At 35.7% G+C, this 20,284-nt stretch overlaps 1 protein-coding gene across 1 annotated transcript; it reads right to left on the reverse strand.

The window, feature by feature from the left end:
• Nucleotides 1-928: 928 nt before the first annotated feature.
• On the reverse strand, nt 929-19,984 carry LOC133293840 (piezo-type mechanosensitive ion channel homolog). Its single transcript, XM_061492453.1, has 21 exons — nt 19,936-19,984; nt 19,188-19,268; nt 18,838-18,997; nt 18,566-18,723; nt 15,932-16,088; nt 15,630-15,816; nt 15,365-15,480; nt 14,799-14,883; nt 13,745-13,960; nt 13,493-13,667; nt 12,478-12,606; nt 11,958-12,131; nt 11,329-11,553; nt 9,617-11,137; nt 6,574-9,056; nt 5,526-5,921; nt 4,270-4,428; nt 2,257-2,760; nt 1,966-2,107; nt 1,685-1,829; nt 929-1,554 (listed from the first exon to the last, which is right to left on the reverse strand). Exons 1-21 carry the CDS (start codon nt 19,982-19,984, stop codon nt 1,419-1,421), a joined length of 7,398 nt encoding a protein of 2,465 aa, XP_061348437.1. The 3' UTR covers nt 929-1,418.
• Nucleotides 19,985-20,284: the final 300 nt, after the last annotated feature.

Consider the following 20,284-nt stretch of genomic DNA (forward strand, 5'->3'; position numbering starts at 1 on the left):
GAAGAAATCCAAAAAGAAATAAAAAAATTTAAAGTTCAAACCACTTAAAAGGTCAAATAGGGCATTATACGTATTCATTAAGAGCAGCTAGGTGGAGTTAATTTGATTTTTTGGATGCTAGATTCCCACCCTAAGGTGTGACCAAGGAGATGGAGGTCAAGGGAGGAGGAGGGTAGCCGAGTGTGAATGCATGAGGGGTATTTGATAGAAAAAAAGATTTTATGACTGGGAATCACGATTAACAGGAATATTGTGAGAAAATGAATTTCTTGAAAATGTGATCAATAAGTTATTTGGTAGGAGCCAAAATATTATCAAGAATATTGGTTCAAATTTTCTAATTCTATGTTTGATTGAGTGTTAAATATTATTGAAAATGTATGGTAATTTTAAAAACTGCACTGTCAGTGCTAGTGGCACTTCACTGCGCTATTGGCGCAAGAAGAAAATATTGTTTGAAGACTTAGCGCTACTAGCGCCATCACCGCACTAGTGGCGTAGAGGCCAAAATATTTTCTCATCTCTCAAGAATCCAAGAAAAGAATACCACTTCGAGGTGGTGTTCTTGAATGGAATTTTGCTTTAAAAAATATTCACAAATAAAAATCCCGAAAAAATCATATTCTCAAAAAAAATGTCACAATTCTGGTATCAAATATGCATAAATAAGATTTCCAATATTATTTTTCTGAGAATTTAAAAAAAAAAACTCTTGTACTAAATATGAATAAATAGGATTCTCAATGCCTTTTTTTGGAAATGTACAAAAAAATTCTTGTACCAAACGCCGGTAAGTAATCAAAACCCCATCTCCTTGTCATCCAATGTCCAAAACTAATTGAGTAGAAGCAGGAAACTTCGTTATGCATTTATGAAGTGACATTATATTGATTCTTCTATATTATCTATTTTTGCACATATCACACAAAAGTTAAGGTTCATCTACTGATGGATATAAGCAAAAGCGAGAGAGAGAGAAAAAAAGGAATGTATATAATCAAATTTTTGCGATATCTGTTGATGTTTTTTTTTTCCCCGAGGAAATAACATAATCTAAAATGTAAGAATGTAGTTTCGGAATCACCCAAAAATTTACATTAATCCTAATTCCTTATCAGCTGTTGAAGTGTGTATGCTGCCTCAACCTACTCTTGAACAGAGCATGCAATTTCCCAGAATCAATATCAGTGGACCACACCCAAAATATCGCCGATAGAATCCGTGTGAACTCTTGATTCTCTGTGTGACTGGCTCCAAACAGTAAAAGAACTCGAGATTCATGAGTTGAGCAGCCTTTACATGTGGCCTTCCTGCTTTGCGTTTCCAATGGAAACCAAGAATTAGATCATGCTCAATTATCAATAATTCTGCAAGACGATGCAGCAGGAGACTCAATATCTTCCAACTCTTCCGAGAATTTATTCAGCCTGAGTATACTCTAACAGCATGTGCGGAGATCGGTAGATTTTAACAAGCGTCCAATACAGAGCCTCTTCCACTTCAAGCTCTCCTGTTGCTCTTGCAGCATATATATCTTCACATATTGCCATCAATCTGCATCAATAAACACATTATTTAGACTTATCGAAACCATTGGCACCCACTTCGTTTAATTCCCCAATAAAACAGAAGTAAGCCCATATGTGAACATTCATCAGAAGGATAGATATAATTGCTCGAGCACCTGTCACAAGAAGGAAGGTTCTCAAAAGGAATTCTCATTCGCAAGTCAGAACATTGTAATCTGATAAAACGTCCAACAGCAAGTACAAAGGTAATGTACAGTCCCCAGATGCTGAACTTGCTGAGAGTTTCACCGAGAATGCCCTCTAAAGCAGCGAGAGTAGATAATTTTGTATTAGTGAAGGTATTAATCAAATATGAGGGGAAACAATGGTCTGCCTCGACTCGTACACAGACTATGAACGAAATAGGTAACTGCAATAAAGTTTCAATTGAGCTTACGAGGGGTTTCTTCTGATACAACTATAGCCATCGGTCCTGGGAATTTCCCACATCCATGTACATCTGAGATGTCAATATCATAAAAAGACCACCACTCTGGATCCCCGCGGTTCAGAACAAGATCACCACTAACCAGCTCCACCTGCAAAGACCTTATGGCCATTATGATCCGAGCCATAGCTAGTGAATGAATATAGCAGTCCAACTGAATAAAATTCGGTGAAATTTTTTGGTTTTATATTAGATACATTTTTTTCGTCTTAAGGTACATTATAAGTTAAACAGACATACCGACTGTTCAAGAAACCGCACATCCCCAGAGCCTGTGACCCGAAAATATCTAGGGTAAATATTGAATACTGTGAAGCTATTGGAAGTACCATTGAAAACTTTAGTCACTTCTGAAGATTCGGGAAGATCCTGGTCCTGTATGGTTAATTCATACTTCACTACTTCCTTTCCTTTTGGCCTATCTCTGGTAAATTCCCAGGAAAAGGTAATGTCCATGTTCCAGCTAAGGGACTTTAAAAATCTGGCCTGCACAACAGGTGGAACAAGCCACAATGTACTTGCATCTGATTGGCAGCAAATTAATTGAATGTCTTTCTCATCATATGCGCTAAGGTAGCCCTGAGGATCCAAAGTTGTGCGCGCTTCAAGCTTTTCCCAAGATATCTTCTCGCACAAAGTAGTCTCAAACAATGTCAACCTTCCACTTAATGTCTTTATATCAACCCGAGCACTAGCATCTTTGATCGGGTTCGCAATGTTTGTTGGGTTACCGCTGCTGTACATCTGTCCAGAAAATATACTTTTAGAGAAATGGTGCAGTGATAGTTCATGAAATAATTTTGAAAAAAAAAAAATTGCCTCCAATATTATTTTAATCTAGACTCTAAAGTTTATCTGAAAAAATGTGTAAGCAGCATTCAACAGCCTTGAGCTTTTTCAGAAAAATGTCAGAAAGGCAGATGAAGTAAGGTATTTGAAATATGTACAATTGCATAGCGACAATCAATAGAGTTTTAAACAATATTATCTAGTTTGAAGCGTTGAGCGTAACATCGCTCCCAGAAAAGAAACATTAGCAGTCCGTAAATGTCATTTGTATCTGGAAGCAGCGAAGATATCGGCCATATATTGCTTCCCATGATTGTTATACCCACCCTCCTTCCCCTCTCCCTCCTCCAAAGTTAAGATTTTCAAGGCCTGATATTAGTCTAGCTACATTGTATCAACTCTGCCTAGTACTTTATGAAGGATATTTTGGGCTGGCGTTCTAGTATAGGAATTGAATACGTTTATCAAATCTAGGAAAAGTATGACTCCTCCCTATCAAAAAGTAATGATAGAAGTGGAGCAAACAACCCAACTTGAGATATTTAATAGTTGAGCTAAGCGTACTCAGCAGGCACTTTAGGCCATCACAGTGATTCGGGTAAGAGAAGCTGTGCTGCTGAATTTTTACTGTTTCTATTCATCCCAAAAGGACCTAAAATGTTTATGCAAAAGCAATGAAAGAACAAATTATTTATTTCAGTTCTTTGAAAGTAAGTTATAAAAGCAAATTACCTCTTCAAATTGGAAAAGTATTAAAGCAAATTGCTTCTTTAAATTGAAAATATATTCTTATCTTTCTTGGGTTTACTAGCACAAAAAAGATATTTTCTTCATCTAATATTTCAAACGAAGTCATTGCCATAATATTTTATTTATTATTTCATGAGTTGTGGAAAAGGGTTTCAGAATTAGATAAAATAAGATTCATAATTGGAGTTTTTTATTTAAAACAAATAGTGTTGTATCAGTCCCACATCCATTAAAACATGACATTCCTAACTGCTAAGAAAAGCATGATATTCTTTATAATTGTTGTAAATTAATTTGTCAATGAAAAATTTAATAGTTACTATCGATTGGGTTTATATCCCCACATAACATCCTTCAGCCACTTTGTCATCGGAGTAGGGCCTCTAAAACTAGCTCCTCATTGGTACAGAGAATGCGTTGGACCACTGTCACTGGAGGAAGGGTGAGACTAATCTCCTTTGAGAGGGAGGCAGTTTCCCTCTGGCCCCCAAAGAGTTCCAAGAATTTGCTTTGGTCAAGGTTTGAACCCCTGATCAAAGTAAACCCTTGGGCACTCAGTTGACAACTGAGCTATCCTTGGAGGTTGATTCTGTTTATTTTAGTTTAGTAATTATTTAGCCAAATCTATATATTGTAATGAAATGGTAAAAATTCAGAAATAACATTAAGTTCTTTTTCATTCAAGTAATAATAATTGGAAATTTTTATTCTTACCAGCATTGGAGCCCACATGACACACAATAACACAAAGAATAAACATATCCCATTGCAGAACTTCGTCATTTTTGTTTGCTTTTGTCCATGTTGATGGCTGGCTCTATTCAAATCCACATCGCATTTGACAAGAAACAAGCTCGCATGAATATCTTCCAACTAGAAAGGAAGTTAAATTGTTAAAATCAGATAAATGGGGAAAGGAATGCACGCTACCTTACAGTTCTAGGCTGCTAGCAAAGGAAATGCAAAGTAACTAAAAATACTAAGTCTGCATGTATATTTTATACGAGTTTATGAATCTAAGTCATTGAATGAAAAGAGTCATTTGCTGGAATACTAATTGGCCATTAATATCCAACCTTTTAGTTCAACTGAATGTTTGTGATAACTATTAATCAACATCGACCATTATAAGATATTGCTTTAACTTTCAAAAGCCCAACGCTATGACTGTTTATTTACAAAATCTAAGAAAAGACAGTACAGAAGACCCATGATAGTACAATTCTTGCGTACTAAGAAAATTTCTTTGATGCTGAAATGCTCAAGTCGTATAAAAATCAGTGACATACATACTTACATGGAAGAGAGGAACAATTTAATTTTGTGTTCACAAAACCAGTAATGAAAATCAATCGTTTAATGAACCTATGGGCATTATTAAGGTAAAAATTGTTGAGATTGCTGACTCTTCAGATTTAGAAGACCTTGCAGTCTCTGATACTCAACTAGCAGTATCCATCTTCTGATTTTGATGTTGTACATCTGTAGCTGTTTATATTTAATGACTTCTTATCTTTTTCTTTGGTGCTTCCCAAACAATTGTTTGGTTAACCAATAGCTCATCTTTGTCTCAGTAATAAAGTCTTTCAGTGGCATGTTTTGGTCCTCTTTCTAATTTCTTTTATAAAATAAAACCTTTACGTTCATTACAGGTTAATGAGAGTTAAACATTATGTCATATACTGATGAGAGATGGATAGAGTAAATGATTTTGCCGACAGACTATCAGTAGTCAGTACTATTTACCATTGTAATTGATACAAGACTCCTGGCTTTATTGATTCAAAATGACATTTCCAGATTTTCATCAGATGATCAATCAAGAAAATTAATGATAACCAAATATTACACTAAGGATTCAAGAAATCCTACATAAATATGTGTGCCAATAGCATTCGCAAAAATCACAGCCTTAGCAGCAGAAATAAAATTATCATGAAGAAACAATATGGAGACTGTCGAGGACATACCTTCAGCCAGTCGTACATAGTCAAAGATGTTGTCGTGCAAGACCAATCTAGCACACATCTTAATTCATAAAGGAAAGGTAGAGCGCGATATAGTCGAAAACCCAAAAAATTAATTCGTGAAACACTACTGGTCAAAAACTGCCTGTACAAAGTACTTTTGTGTGGAATCCCAAAATGAAGTTGTGTGGCTTGTAAAACCAGAGAAATTGCTTTTGTGAGATAAATGGCACGAAGTGCTACTCTTCCAGAATATCTGTGCAAAGGATCCATGTCCCAGGCATATTTTGTGACTGAATACGTGAAAAGAACAAGGTTGAATAAATAGAAAATAACTTTTCCTGTTGCAAATGAACAGAGGTATATAATACGATCTAGCACGATCAAGAAAAAGATAACCTGCAAGACAAAATTCTTTTGCTGAGTAAGCCAGACATATGAATTTACTATCAACATGACAAATTCAAAATGTTGACTTGCATTGGTCTAACGGTCAAGCAGTGGAATATATTAAACTTGTGTCAACTTAAACAAAACAAATTGAATCAGTTTGGCACAGAAAGCAGCTAATGAAGTTCTGAAAATATATCAATGCGATTCCTATAAACCATTGGAAGAAAAGAAATTTGTACTGGCTTGTACTCGTACGTTTTATTGCCTTTTTTGGGGGGGTGGGGGGATTCTAAACCCAATATATGAGTGAGTGGAATATATCCTTTTCTCTAGACAACTCCAGAACATGTTAAGTGCCTCTTTTAATCACTCGATGTCTTTGAATGTTTTCTGTCATTGAATAATTGAGGCTAAATTTACCAAATATTTTCCCCAATTCTATATTTTGAATCTATGATCACGTTCTGCAATAAAGTTTCTCATTAAATAATTGAAAATTAATGAACTTTGAACTAATGAATTTATAAGTGCATTCTAACATAAACGGTAAGTTTCCTCAAGCAGAATGATCAGCCACCAGCATCTTAGTATTGAAGCTATAATATGTGTGACACAAATAAGGCATCAATATCATACATTGGGAAATAAAAAAAATTACCATGAGAACTAATACAAAATCTTCTGGGAACTGATCTTCAAGCTGATAGACTTCAAGAAACTCACTGTTAGCTTTCATAATTGATTCATAAAAAATGGCGACTAAGAAGAAAACAGCCAAATCAGCTCCAAAGATGTAGGCATACAGATCAATTTCCCTTTTTCCACCACCAATGACGGAAAGTATTCGATATGGAAACCCTATTTCTTTAAAAATACCAACATGTTGGGCTTTTCGAATCTCATTGGATACATCTGATGCTGGAGTTAATGATCTGTACCGTTCTTCAGCAGTAAATTCAATTGGAGGGGAGGCAAATAACACCTCTAAAACAACAAAACACAAGTTTTCATTCTCTTCACTTTTTTCAATGCTCTGTATACGAATCCTACTTGCTGAGTGCAAATTAAAAAGGTTCTCCTCTTTGCATCTCCGATAATGCAAGATCTTCAGCAACTTATTTATTCTGGATTCAATTCTCTTTGGCTGAATTCCCTCTTTAGGCCACGAGTTAACTTCCATAGAAAGCTGTACAAAGTAAGGGGGAGTTTCTGCACCCCATGTTAATGATTTCCAGTATCTACAGAGGCTTCTGATCAACACTTTCAGTATATTTTTCAGGGGTAAAAATAATCTCTGTAATCTCTCTTGGCAGGTGGAGCATTTTACATCCTCTATGTAGCTCTGATTTCTTCTCTTACAAAAGCTGAGATCAGCAGTAATTGTCCAACCACCATCCTTCACGGTTATGGAGGTTTGCAAAAGAGTGAATATGTATATCAGGAAAAAAGGTAAGTTGCTTGTCACAAAAGACGATGTTGTTTTTTTTGCAGGAAATCCTAATTCTTGAAGTAAGCTCACACGGAATTCAAACGCAGTGTGTTGAATGATGATTTGATACAAGTACTGAAGCAAAATGCACACCTCCGTATAAATTAGCATAATAACCCAGAATATGTAACTGGGACCAGTATTTTGACAGAGAGCATATAAGTAGAGAGCTGCAAGGTAGACCACAGAAAGCAAACTGAAGTGCCATAGATATATTAGAATAAAGCAGCAATAGCAAACCACATCATTATTCGACCTCATTCGGGACCACATGTAACGGAAAATAATACCAATTTGGAGGCAAGCAGTATCAGGCACAGTATGCTCATAAACAGAGTGTGTGGAAAATGTAGGTTCCAGAGGTTCTGCACCCATATTCTGATTCTCAATCTCATAGTATTCCTCATCCTCAGAAGAATCTTTAGTTGATTCTAGTTCTTCATTTTCTATCTTCAGATAGTTCATTAGATTGTTAACTGCCATATTTCCAAGAGACTGCACTTGAGATACTCCATTCCCTATGAAATGTATAGCTGAAACTAAAGCATTTTTCCTGACTGGAAGTTTATAACGATTCCTATTTTCTAAATCCCAAAAATCATTGCTTTTAATTCTTTCCTTTACCTGAACAATTCCATGATGAGAATCCATTGGATGGTTCCAACATTCTGGTACCAATGAAGTTACAGATTTTTCACTCAAATGAGATTGATTCCCATGAAAGGGGCCAATTGACGCAGTACTTCTTATATCAAGATCTTGCTTCCTGAAGTCATTTCCCCCATGAAAATCTAGGGAAGAGTTTCCCCTCTCTCGCAGGCCATCAATTTCGAGGGAAGCATTACTACAGTTTGCATCAGTGCTCATATTATGAAGCTGGTTTTGAAGGTTTAGCATCTCTGATTTCATTTTTTCTACCTGCAAACTCCGGAGATGCTTCAGCTCTTCAGCTTTACGTATGTGCCGCAACTGAGCTGTCTTCCAAGCAGCTTTCTTCTCCTGCTGCCGCAGTATAGCTCCAATCTGCTCTTTCTCGAGATATTTTGAAACATAATCAAACTCTGGAAATGAAAACATGTATGACTGTAGTGCTACCAACAGGAATATGATGATTTCTACAAATGCTGATCTTGATGTAATTCGAAACCCATAATCATATTTGTGAAATCCAACCAATTCATTGATGCATTCTATTGAACCGCGTTTGATCGCACACAAATCACCAACAAAAGGAGATTGATATGCAAGAGAAAAGACAATAAGGACAAAATTGTACATCCTCAAGAATCTAAAAATTTTATTTCCCTGCTTCAGTATTTTTAGCCTCATTCGGAAGAAAATCAGAGCAAAACCAAGGTAGCCAAGATGTAGAATGTCATATTCAAGAGTTCCGGTAATCAAAATCAATGAAAGAACAAAATCTAGCAAGTGACAGTAACCGTAAAGCCTCAGGTGGTCAAGAAATGTCCAGTATCCCTTTGTTTCAAATGAAAGATCACTTAGTACAGACGCGGACTTCCATTGAGAGAGTATTTTTTGATACAGCTCTAATCCAGTGAGACTAGATGACTGGTCAGCACGGAATTTGAAACATGAAAACATGAAAACCCCATAATAGCTAATAAGCATACGAGGATCATCAACAATAATTCCTGCAGCAACGACATTTAACATAAATTATTTGGAAAAAGTATTGAGATATATAATCTCACATTGGTTGTATGTGCAACTAATGTGGAGTTTATACGGTCTTGGGCACTCCCACCCTTTGAGCTAGCTTTTGGGGTGGTGTATCCCAAGGTTCTTTACATGGTATCAAAGTTTCGCCGCCCCCCATCTTCTATTGTGGCGTTTCTTAGCACAGGTAGGCTGGGCCTGTTGCATTGTCCACTCTTCAAGCCCAATGGGCTCTCGTGTGAGGGGGCATATTGAGATATATAGTCCCACATTGGTTGTATGTGCAACTAATGTGGAGTTTATAAGGTCTTGGACACTCCCACCCTTTGAGCTAGCTTTTGTGGTGGTGTATCCCAAAGTTCTTCACAAAAAGTTATCACATAAAAAATGCTACAATTATCGAGTCCTGAGTTATAAACATTCTCTATGTCAAAAGAGGCTTTGGGTTAGTTGTACATGTTAGACATTACCGACAAGGTAGGTACCTGATACCAACTATCTGAACACACACACGCACACATTAATGGAGAGATACCTAGCCAACACTTTTTGCAGTAGCTAAAATATATATCTGATACTCTCCAACAATCATGGCATGGTACTTGTTCTTCAATCTGTTGGTTCGTAAAAGCAAGGTGCATCCAGATAGCCACGTATTCAACAGTGATGATAGAAGCAAATAGAAAAACAAAAACAGGCCATAATTTTTTAATAAGTAGCCGATGTAGAAGAACACAAGCAGCAAGTGATGCTATATAGAGTAATGAGATGGCATTCAACACAGCAAAGCTAGCAAGAAGCAAAACAATCATGTTGATTTCAAGACCAAACAAATTGAACATATTCTCTATCCAGAACTTCAAAGATACTTTTAAAACAGTCTTCTGCATCTCGAACCTCTCTTTTCTCAAGAAAAGAATCCGTTTTCTATTCCACTTAAAGCTATCCTTGGAACTCTCCCAAAAATGAAAATGTCGAAACTTTTTGGCACTTTCTCTTTCAAGTCCTGAATCCGGCTCTTGGGATAATGCAGAATTAACTGTTGGCCATGAACGACTTCTTACACCTCTTTTAATTGTTGGTGAAGTGGGATTTTCCGATTGTTTGCTTTGTGGGGTGCAGGCAATAGTTTCATTTGGAACTTCTACTAGATTGAAAAGAGGACAAAGCTCATTCCATGTTCTTCCGTTTCCACTAACATGATGCATCTTCTCCAACCAACGAAAAACATTGTATTGAAGTATGCATGCTATAATAACCACAACCTTTCCCCTCAACCCTGACTCTAGACCTTTAAAACCAGGTTTATACAACTGTAAACCCATAAATAAGGATAATTGGGAGTGTTCTTGACCAGGGAACATCTCAGCCTGATCTCCCCACATCTGGAAGAGATATTCAACCATTATAAGAAGTCCTGAATAAACTAGAAATACTTTTGCAGGGATCTGAGAAGACTTTGGTAATCTTGAACAATTAATTAAACCAAGAAGATACAGAAAACCGAATGCACTTATAGGTGATAATGATGCGTAAAACAAAGCAAGAGATAATATTTTCTCAGTATGTCGAACCAGAAGACGTCTGGTAAAAGCAAACGGTCCTATTTCTGGTGCATCATAGTCACTTGATCCAGAACTTTTGCTCTGCCTCCTTTCATAACTGTATAGCTGCATCACAACCAGTACAGCCAAGGATTCCCAAATGTTTTGCAACATTGAAGCTGCTGGGTTATAGCCAAATAGCGTTTGAAGATCAATGATCCTGGGAAACCACATCTCTGAGCTGGAAAAGACCCCAATGCTGTAAATGGAAACAAACACCATTACAGCATAAACTTTCATAGGATACCAAAGATGCTTTCTTGTTTTGCCCGCAAGTTGTCTTCCACTTATCCACAGTAGGAGAAAGAATAAGTAACCAAATGAAGCATAGTTGGGTGTGCAAAGGTACACACTGAGGAGAACTGTCAGAAAGGCAATGTATTTTCCACATGACCGATAAACAGAAAGGAAATTCTGTCTTATGATGTTCAAATAGGATATCGTCTTCCTCTCTGAATAATTAAATAGACTGGTTAGAATATTTTCATCCAGATTTGGAACACTTTTGGCTAAATATGTAGCTTAAACCAATTAAATAACAGAAAGATAGGTATGAATCTTAAGACAATAAGAAATTTATTTAGCAAAATATAATAATGATATGGATATCCTTGGCCATAGTCAATATTTACTAGAGTTGTACCATGAGTTTCTTGGCTCTCACTAGATCTTGGACTATAACCTGATAAACGAACAGGTTTGTTCAAGCAAGCTCTCAAGATGCTGAACCCAACTGGACGGCAAGATGTATGCCGTACAATAGCTGAAAATAAAAGGAGTGTTTGAAGCCCATGATTGTGAATTGCACAGAAGCAAGCAAGAATCGATATTTTGAAGAAATCCACTGAATAGATATGATTAAGCAGGCCTGCAACATTCACATGAAGAATGATAATATAACTAAATGGAATGACTTTGTTGAAGGCAACAAAAAGTTAACATTTGCACCAGAAAAGTGCAAATAGATGTCCAATTTTTTTAATTTTTTTGGGTACATTCTACATAGGCATAATTTACTTTTCCTTTTCAGTCCTATTTATTTATTTTCTTGTCTAATTTACTTTTTCTCTCATTTATTTTTTTCCTTTATTTTGTTGTTCTCTCTTATTTATTTTATTTTGTTTTTATTTATTTATCATTATTATTATTGTCATCATTTTTCTTTTCTTTTTTTAATTTTCCCTCAGTATTTTCTTGCTTTTTATTTGGATTCATCGATGTTAGTACATAGGCATAACAAAAGTTTATTCTTACGTAAAAAAAAATATTTACCTAATTGTGAGAGAATTTGTAAAACATACGAACCCTTCTGATCCAAAGTTTTGGAGATCAGATCAAGTTGAAGAATGAACTGAAGTGCAAACTGTGCTTCGCATAAAAGGATAATAGCTTGGCGTAATTTACAATTGATTGCGTGGCTTAATAGATAAATTAAAAAGAAAATCACTGCATGCAGAAAAGCAGCGTTAGTAAATTAGGAATACTGCTACTGCACTCAAACAATTCTAAAGACAATTTCGAAGAAAGTTTAAATTTGATCAACAGTCAGAGTAATGTACAATATTAAGTAAACAAGAAATTGCCACCTCACTATAGTAACTCGTGTTTTCCAATTGATTTAAAAACTTGATATTTAAACAGGATCAAACCTTAATTCCTACAAAAAATGGTGAAGAGTCGACCGACGTCTTATGCTTTCAGAAAATACAAATAAGAACAATTGCTTATTAACAGTATATTAATAAACAAATATATAATAACAAAGGAGGGAACTGTTAGCCATTGAACTTACTATAAACCGCATGAATGAGACCAGGCCTTATCGCAATAAGAAATATCAATATCAGTACAACAGCATGTGAGCACTTGCGCAGTCCCCATGCTATTGTTGCCACAACTAATACTGTAGTCTCTTCTTCATCTAGAGATTCCACAAACAAAACAAAAGGACAATAAGACTTTTTGTCCCAAGCACAGTAAAAGATTTTTTATATATATATATATATATATATATATATATATATATATATATATATAGGGTCCGTCGCTTCTCATGTGACTGCTGATGAGAAAAGTTGCAGCAAATTTTTAACACTAGGATATACGTGCGGATTCTATCAAAAAAAAAAAAACCAGGATTCGGACACGTATCCTGTGTTGCTGCACTTTTTCCCTTCTGCAGTCACATAAGAAGTACTTTCCCCATATATATATATATATATATATTAGAGAAACAATCTGCTGAGATATAAACATGTTTTGTGTCCTAGAAGTGATGTTTTCAAAAGGCAAAAATTAGCAGCACATGCTGGTATGGCTTCACATGGACAAGGTACCAAAGAAAAGGCAAACCTGTGTGAAAACTTATATTTTTCCCCAAAGGTGTGAGATATAAATTGAACAAGATGCTATATTTCAAAGAAAAGCTGTGTCACACTCACAGATGCTATAAAGCATACACCGGATAAGCTAAATAAATCTTTCCATAAATGTGCAAATCATAATTTCTTGCTGATTCCTTTGTGAAACCAATATTCTGAAAGTGACAGCAGGCATCGAATTTTACTGTTTTTCATTAATGGATTTCATTCATCCAAAGTCAGTAAGACATGATTAAATTTTTGCAAAATAAAACAGCCAAATGTTATGCACCTACATAAGCAATTGTTTCATGAAGTCGTGGAAATTAAGTGAATTTAACCATGAGATTCATATGCATCATAACAAGAAGTATATGGTAAGCAAAGGAAAATTATGACTCCACACAGTAGCAAACATTGTCTTCTCAGACCATCTAGTTCTCCCACCTTCCACTACAGATTCATCAGCTTTTAATTGTCCTTGATCAGTAATGCACAATAACACTGAACCGGTCACAAGATTACACATAGCAACAAGAAAACCAAGACCAAATTGAGCAAGCAAATAGTATCCTGGGATAGGGTAATGCCACAAGCCTATAGTTTCCCATATCTCCATCTCCTGCAATTAACAGAAGATGTTAACAAAAAATATTTTAATATAATCGTAGGATTTCCCAAAGCCTCTAGCATATGTACCTTCCATAATTTGTTTTTGGAGACAGTGAATGCTACATTGAAGATATATGTGCTAGCTGCCCAAACGAGAATGAAAACAAGAAGCACGCCGTTCAATTGGTGTAACCGAAACATGGAAGGGAAGGCATAAAAGATGTATCCCACATAAGCAAGCAATCCAAATGAGCACAGACTTGCAAAGTGGAAACTCCATAATGATAGAGCCAGCAAGGAAATCTGTAAGGTGCACATATTAATCCAATTAATTGACTTATAAACATTCTGTATGTGTCAAGGGTTGCAATGAACGAGGGCGGTTCACAAGGGAACACTAAATAATAGGCTCAATTTGATCTATGATTTATGAAGAGTTTTGCATGTTCATGTGTTTATATCAGAATGTCCAATATATATCTAACACTAAATAATAGGCTCAATCTGATCTATGATATTATGAAGAGTTTTGCATGTTCATGTGTTTATATCAGAATGTCCAATATATATATCTTCAATGATTGAAAGTAATTTTCAACTCTCAGCATGACCTCATAATTCAAAAGTGACAATATTAACTGGTGATAGTCACATCAGAAAAAAGACAAGGTGATTATGACTTTGCATCCTCTTCCTATCATCCTTGACATATCCTGATATGGCCAAATAAATGGTTGCATTGGACGCACTGGCAATTTAGATCTAATGCTCCATTTCTTCTTTGAGAATAAATGATGGGGGATGAGGTCATGGTTCTAAATCAGCTAAGTGTAAAATATAAATGAATGATAAATATGTTAGAGAAATATGAAACCATTAATGTAGCCTCGCCCACCAACTTAAGCTTAAGCTTTTGAGTTGAATTGATTCTTTACAAAATACTGATTTAATTTTCTCACCCTACTTACCAATTCTTTACATACCAAAAAAACGAATGAGTTCCTATTTTTGTTGAGAACAATTCTTGTGACTCATAGTTGAATATGTCATACCAAACATTGGAGACGAATTTTGCTTAGGATTTAAGCAATTAAATGATTTACTGATGGGAAAAAAAACAAAGACGGATATGCAGGTGTACCGGAAAACCATATGTTAAAAAGTTAATGGTGAATGACCGAGAAACAGCTCCTCGCAATAAGAAATTGATATGCCTCACACTAGACCTGTCAGAGAATAATCAAACCAAGAGATTAAAGAAATAAAATATTGCTACATGAGAAACTTATTAGACAATCGAGAGAAGTAATTTAAAAATTTCATCTACCAGATATTGAAATTATTCTACTTCAGAGACCCAAAACAAAAAAGATTGAGACAGAGAAGTAAAACCCAATAAATAAGTACTATCTACAAAATTACAGACCCTGCTTCAAAATTACATTTACATCCTAACCATGTGTCAATCTTAAGTTAAATCATCTTATCTATATAATATTGTCAGCAACATCTCCACATAGGAACTCCAGTGAGCTATTGTATAAAGAAGGGAAAATAAAAATCATATTGAGGCATTAGAACCCGAGCAATCATCATTGCAAATTTGCAATAAGTTCATAACTTCATTATTTAAAACGTATAAAAGGAAAAAAAAATAAAAAAAAAATAAAGAAATATCAAATAAGGATGCTGCCTCTAGTTAATTACCTGGATTCGTGAACAAAATGAGAATGCTTTTTGGGAAGAAGTTGCTCGGTCAAGTCACTTTCTCTTGTTGATGTGACAATTTCCATTTCGACTAGATCACTTCTAATCCAGGATAGCTGGAAAAGGGACAAATGAAGATTGATGACCCAAACTAAAGGAAATTTTAAAAACGGATAGCAGAAATATAGGCCAACTACTTGACTGAGTTCATCATCCCTTTCTTCCAACGATAGATCAACGTTATGGAAGTATTATATATTCTTACCATAATATAGAAAAGTAGAAGTGAAAGACCAGAACAAACTTCTGACCATTCTGACTTTGTAGAAAGTTTGAACAGCCCAAAGTGGCAAAAAATCCACCTAAAGGTCTCTGGGAATTCAATAGGAAGTTGATATATGTACAGCAAGATGATATTGAAGCCAGCATAAAAGAGAAGGTACCTCCACCACCTTCAAGTTCATAAAAACCAGAATCAGTGAACCACTTAAATTCCAGTTCTAATTCCTATTACGACAATAAAACAGTATTATCACCATTTCTTTGCTGGGGGGAGGGGGAGCTTACCGAAAAATACCTAAATAATTGCTTGTCCAAGACCAATCAACTAGCCCTATACTGCTACAGACGAAAAAAGGTAAAGAAACCCAAGATGCATGACTAATCCCAGCAATTAGTTGTACAGCAGGCAACAATAAGCAGCACAAGCCCTTGAGATGAGATCCTGCAACCCGAAAATCAACATCCACTTATAATTATTCCATAGAGACAAGGAAATCAATTTGTTATTAGTATTCCATTTGTTCAGAGTTTTATTTGGTGAGAGATAAAGATGTAAATGAAAGATGGATGAACTACTTCAACAAGTTGTTTAACGGGGATGGCGATATAAGTGAGGTGGACTTGGAGGACGCTTATGATGATTTGAATAGAAGATTTGTGCGCAGAATTAAACACATGAAGTTAAGGAGGCTTTAAAGAGGATGAAGACTAATAAAGCCTTGGGACTTGATGGTGTCCCTATTGAAGTGTGGAGAGGCCTGGGGGATGTGGCAATAAAATGGTTGACCAATCTTTTCAATAAGATTCTTTAGACAAATAAGATGCCTGATGCATGGAGGAAAAGTATGATTGTGCCTATTTACAAAAACAAGGGAGATTTACAGAATTGTTTTAACTATAGATGCATTAAGCTAATAAGCCATACTATGAAGTTGTGGGAGAGGGTTATTGAACATCGCTTGATGAGAGATACCAAGGTTTCTGTAAATCAATTTGGATTTATGCCAGGAAGATGTACCATGGAAGTCATTTTCTTGATGCGACAATTAATGGAAAGATATCGAGAAAAGAAGGACTTACATATGGTGTTCATAGATCTTGAGAAAACATACGATAGGGTTCCAAGGAAAGTTTTATGGTGGGTTCTGGAGAAGAAAAAGGTACCATCAAAGTATGTAAAGGAAATCAAGGATATGTATAATGGGGCTACTACATGTGTGAAAGCTTGTAACGGAACATCAAGTTATTTCCCTATCACGGTAGGTGTACACCAAGGGTCGGCTCTAAGTCCTTATCTCTTTGCCTTAGTTATGAAAGAACTAACAAAAGATATTCAAGAGGAAGTGCCATGGTGTATGATTTTTGCAGACGATATTGTGCTTATCGATGAGAGCAAAGGCGGTGTTAATAGAAAACTTGAATTGTGGAGAAGCACGTTGGAATCTAAAGGATTCACATTAAGTTGGAGCAAGACTGAGTATCTGAAGTGTGAGTTTTCTCTGGTAAGAGATGTAGACCAAGATCCCGTGCATCTAAGTGGTCAAGAGGTACCCAAGAAAGATGCTTTTAAATAACTGGACTCCATTTTGCAAAAAGGTGGAGAGATTGATGAGGATGTAAATCATAGAATCAGAACAGGGTAGATGAAATGGCGTAGTGCATCTGGGTTTTTGTGTGACCGCAAAATCCCCCTTAAGTTAAAAGGAAAATTCTATAGAACAACAGTAAGACCTGCAATGCTATATGGAGCTGAATGTTGGCCAGCACATAGGAAACGTGAGCATAAAATGGGAGTAGCAGAGATGAGGATGTTAAGGTGGATGTGTGGTTATACGAGGACGGATAAGATAAGAAATGAAGATATTCGACGAAAGGTAGGAGAACTACCGGTGGCTGAGAAGATGAGAGAACATAGATTGAGGTGGTTTGGGCACGTAATGAGAAGGCCCCTGGATGCTCCCATAAGAACAGAAGTTTGTTACCAAGAGCTCAACAAAAAAAAAGGTAGAGGTAGACCGAAACTTACTAGGAGGAAGATATTAAAACAAGATTTAATGGAGTGGGATATAGATTGGCGGACGGTATGCCTTAGAACGGAATGGAGAAAAGCTATAAGCATGGTGGAGGGTTAGACCCGTTGTTATTCCTATGTTCCAGATGGTCCCTTTTTAGTCATTTTCCCCTTCATTTCCCCCTCTTCTTCTTTTCCCTTTCTTTTTTACTTGTATATATATATATATATATTTACTATTCTATTTATTTATTTTTATTTTTACTTTTATTTTTCTTTTTTCAACCTTTTTGTATTTTTTATTTGGGTTCATTTACCACCGATCCCAATTAATTTGGGATAAAGGTGTTGATGTTGATGTTGAAACAAAAGAATTTTTTAATAGACGGGAAAGCAAGGATTAAACCCCAAACCACTTGGCTGTTGAGATTATGAGACCATGTCAAGGAACCACTCATCCTAAGAGGCCAGGAAAGGTTTTTATTATGATTATCTCTAACACTAGTTTTATGACAAACTTTTTTCTTTATTTCAACATTAACATCACCTTTATCTCAAATTAGTTGTAGGAAACTTTTTTTTTTGGGGTTTTACTAGATAGTACCTTTCAATATTCATCCTTTAAAAAATAAAAAATAAACTTTTTTCTTTATTTAAAAAAAAAAAAAATTATAAGAGAGAAAAAGTCAAGTACAAATACGGGTAGGTTAAATCATCCTTGAAAACAGAAAAAAGAAGACAAAAACAAGAAAGAAAGAAACTAAAAATAATCAAGAATGCAAAATGTCTCTCTGTATATCAGTAATCGTAACTCCCTTTAAACAATCAAGAGCAGAATACTGGAGAGAAGCCATAAACATAGCCATCAAAGCAAGACTAAGGGAAAAGAGAGAAGTTTTATGACAAACCTATCAGCAGAACAGAAGAACATAGATGCCCTGAATGAAAATTTCTGCATGCATCTTGACCAAATCGATTTCCATAGATTTCAATTAGAGAAAGAAAGGTTGCTAATACTTGCATGACCAAAAAGTACTCTATCGGTAAAGTCCTCCAAGACTGTACTCTGCAAAACCGTTTCATACAGTATTTGTAGTGTATTCTGCATGGTGATACACTGAGGAAAAAATTTCTATAATATAAAAAGGGTAAAACCAAAAGATGGAGAACGTTCAATTACCTTATAAATCCAATTAGCTGAGCCCACTGAGCATCAGTAGTACTCCACTGATCCCCCTCAATAGCCAAAACAATATGAAATATAGCATGAGAGAGTAGGGTCAAAGAGGATAATATAAGGACAGACCATGATATCAAAGGTTGTTGACGGAAGCGAGGGCCTGTTTGCAACCAAATAAAAATTAAAAAACACTCACAAAATGATCATCACATGAAGAAAAGATAATAATTATATTTGCACTTGAAATACTAAAAACGCAGTACCTACCAAGTGGTGAAATGATAGAAACAGACTCGTAAATTTAGAGTGAGTATCACCAAGTGTTTATAATTTGATAGCAAGCATCTCACCTTTTCTAGGAGCAGTGTACAGAATGAGAAGGAATGCTATTAAATCAACCAAAGATATCAAACTCCAGTTAAGTATAGATGCTGCGAAAAACAGATAAAAGGCATCAACTTCCATTTGGATTGGGAAAGTTGAGACAAAACAAAAGAAAACAACTTTGGACAACCGTACAAGGGGGATTCATGTGAATTCAAGCGATCCCACTCAAACTTAAGATGGAATAGCTTGTATTTTGTATAATTATACACAGTTGCAACTACAAGGGTTGTGTAAGTGACATTATTGTATACAAAACCATTAGAACAAACATGAATAGATAGGCATACGATTTTAATCTGTTGCTTTGATTTTTCAGAAAAAGCAAACCACCAAACTAATAATACTTAACCAGTTTTAAAAAACACTATGGCATGAGCTCATGACAACTTGTAGAAACATAGGCAATATGAATCATTTGAATGTTATCACTAGCACCGTTTGAAGGCCAAATTCATATAAAGTCAGCTACTATTATATAATACGCAATCTACAGAATTGCAATATAAAATATAAAGTACCTTTCGTCAAGTTCAAAAGACGACACGTACGAGAGAAATATAATATAGCCTTCATAAATTCATCTCAAACATTCAAATCCAAAACGTATGGTTTAAAATATTAGATGCATTTTACATAATAACATGGAGAAAAAGTGAGTGATGGCAGGATCAACAAAATGAAACTGTAAGAAAGTGGAATGGTGAAGCAAACCTGTTAGAAGGAGCATAGGCAATACGAATCCAGGGATAAACCTCGCCATGGTATAAGTATAACCGCTATTTGAGGTGGAAAACGCTACATCATTGAGTGGAGCAACGCAAATCCATCTATAGAACCCAATCCATGTGCGAAACCATGAAAGTGAGTGCAATGGAAGCTCTCGCTTCTCATGAAAACGTAAACGGCGATAATCGAAATGAAAAACGACGAAGGATCATGTTGTTGTTGTTGCAGACCAAAACGGAAACAAAAGAGTGAAGAAGAATGACGTGGGATTCAAGTTGATAGAATGTGAATGGATGAGATGAGGAATGAAGATTCGAGAGAATGGTACTCAGAT

This window comes from Gastrolobium bilobum, unplaced genomic scaffold, assembly GCF_033153095.1.
Source record: "Gastrolobium bilobum isolate Gb01-03AN ecotype WA unplaced genomic scaffold, APGP_CSIRO_Gbil_v1 utg4431, whole genome shotgun sequence".
NCBI classification, from domain to species: domain Eukaryota; kingdom Viridiplantae; phylum Streptophyta; class Magnoliopsida; order Fabales; family Fabaceae; genus Gastrolobium; species Gastrolobium bilobum.

Bases quoted from the DNA above. Each gene is read 5' to 3' on its own strand.
- LOC133293840 (XM_061492453.1), bottom strand. From the start codon at position 19,984: ATGGCGAGGTTTATCCCTGGATTCGTATTGCCTATGCTCCTTCTAACA. The intron at 15,817-15,931 runs GTAAGCTCCCCC...ATGAACTTGAAG, and splicing joins AATTATTTAGGTATTTTTCG to GTGGTGGAGGTACCTTCTCT. The intron at 13,668-13,744 runs GTACATATGCTA...TGTTAATTGCAG, and splicing joins CCAAAAACAAATTATGGAAG to GAGATGGAGATATGGGAAAC.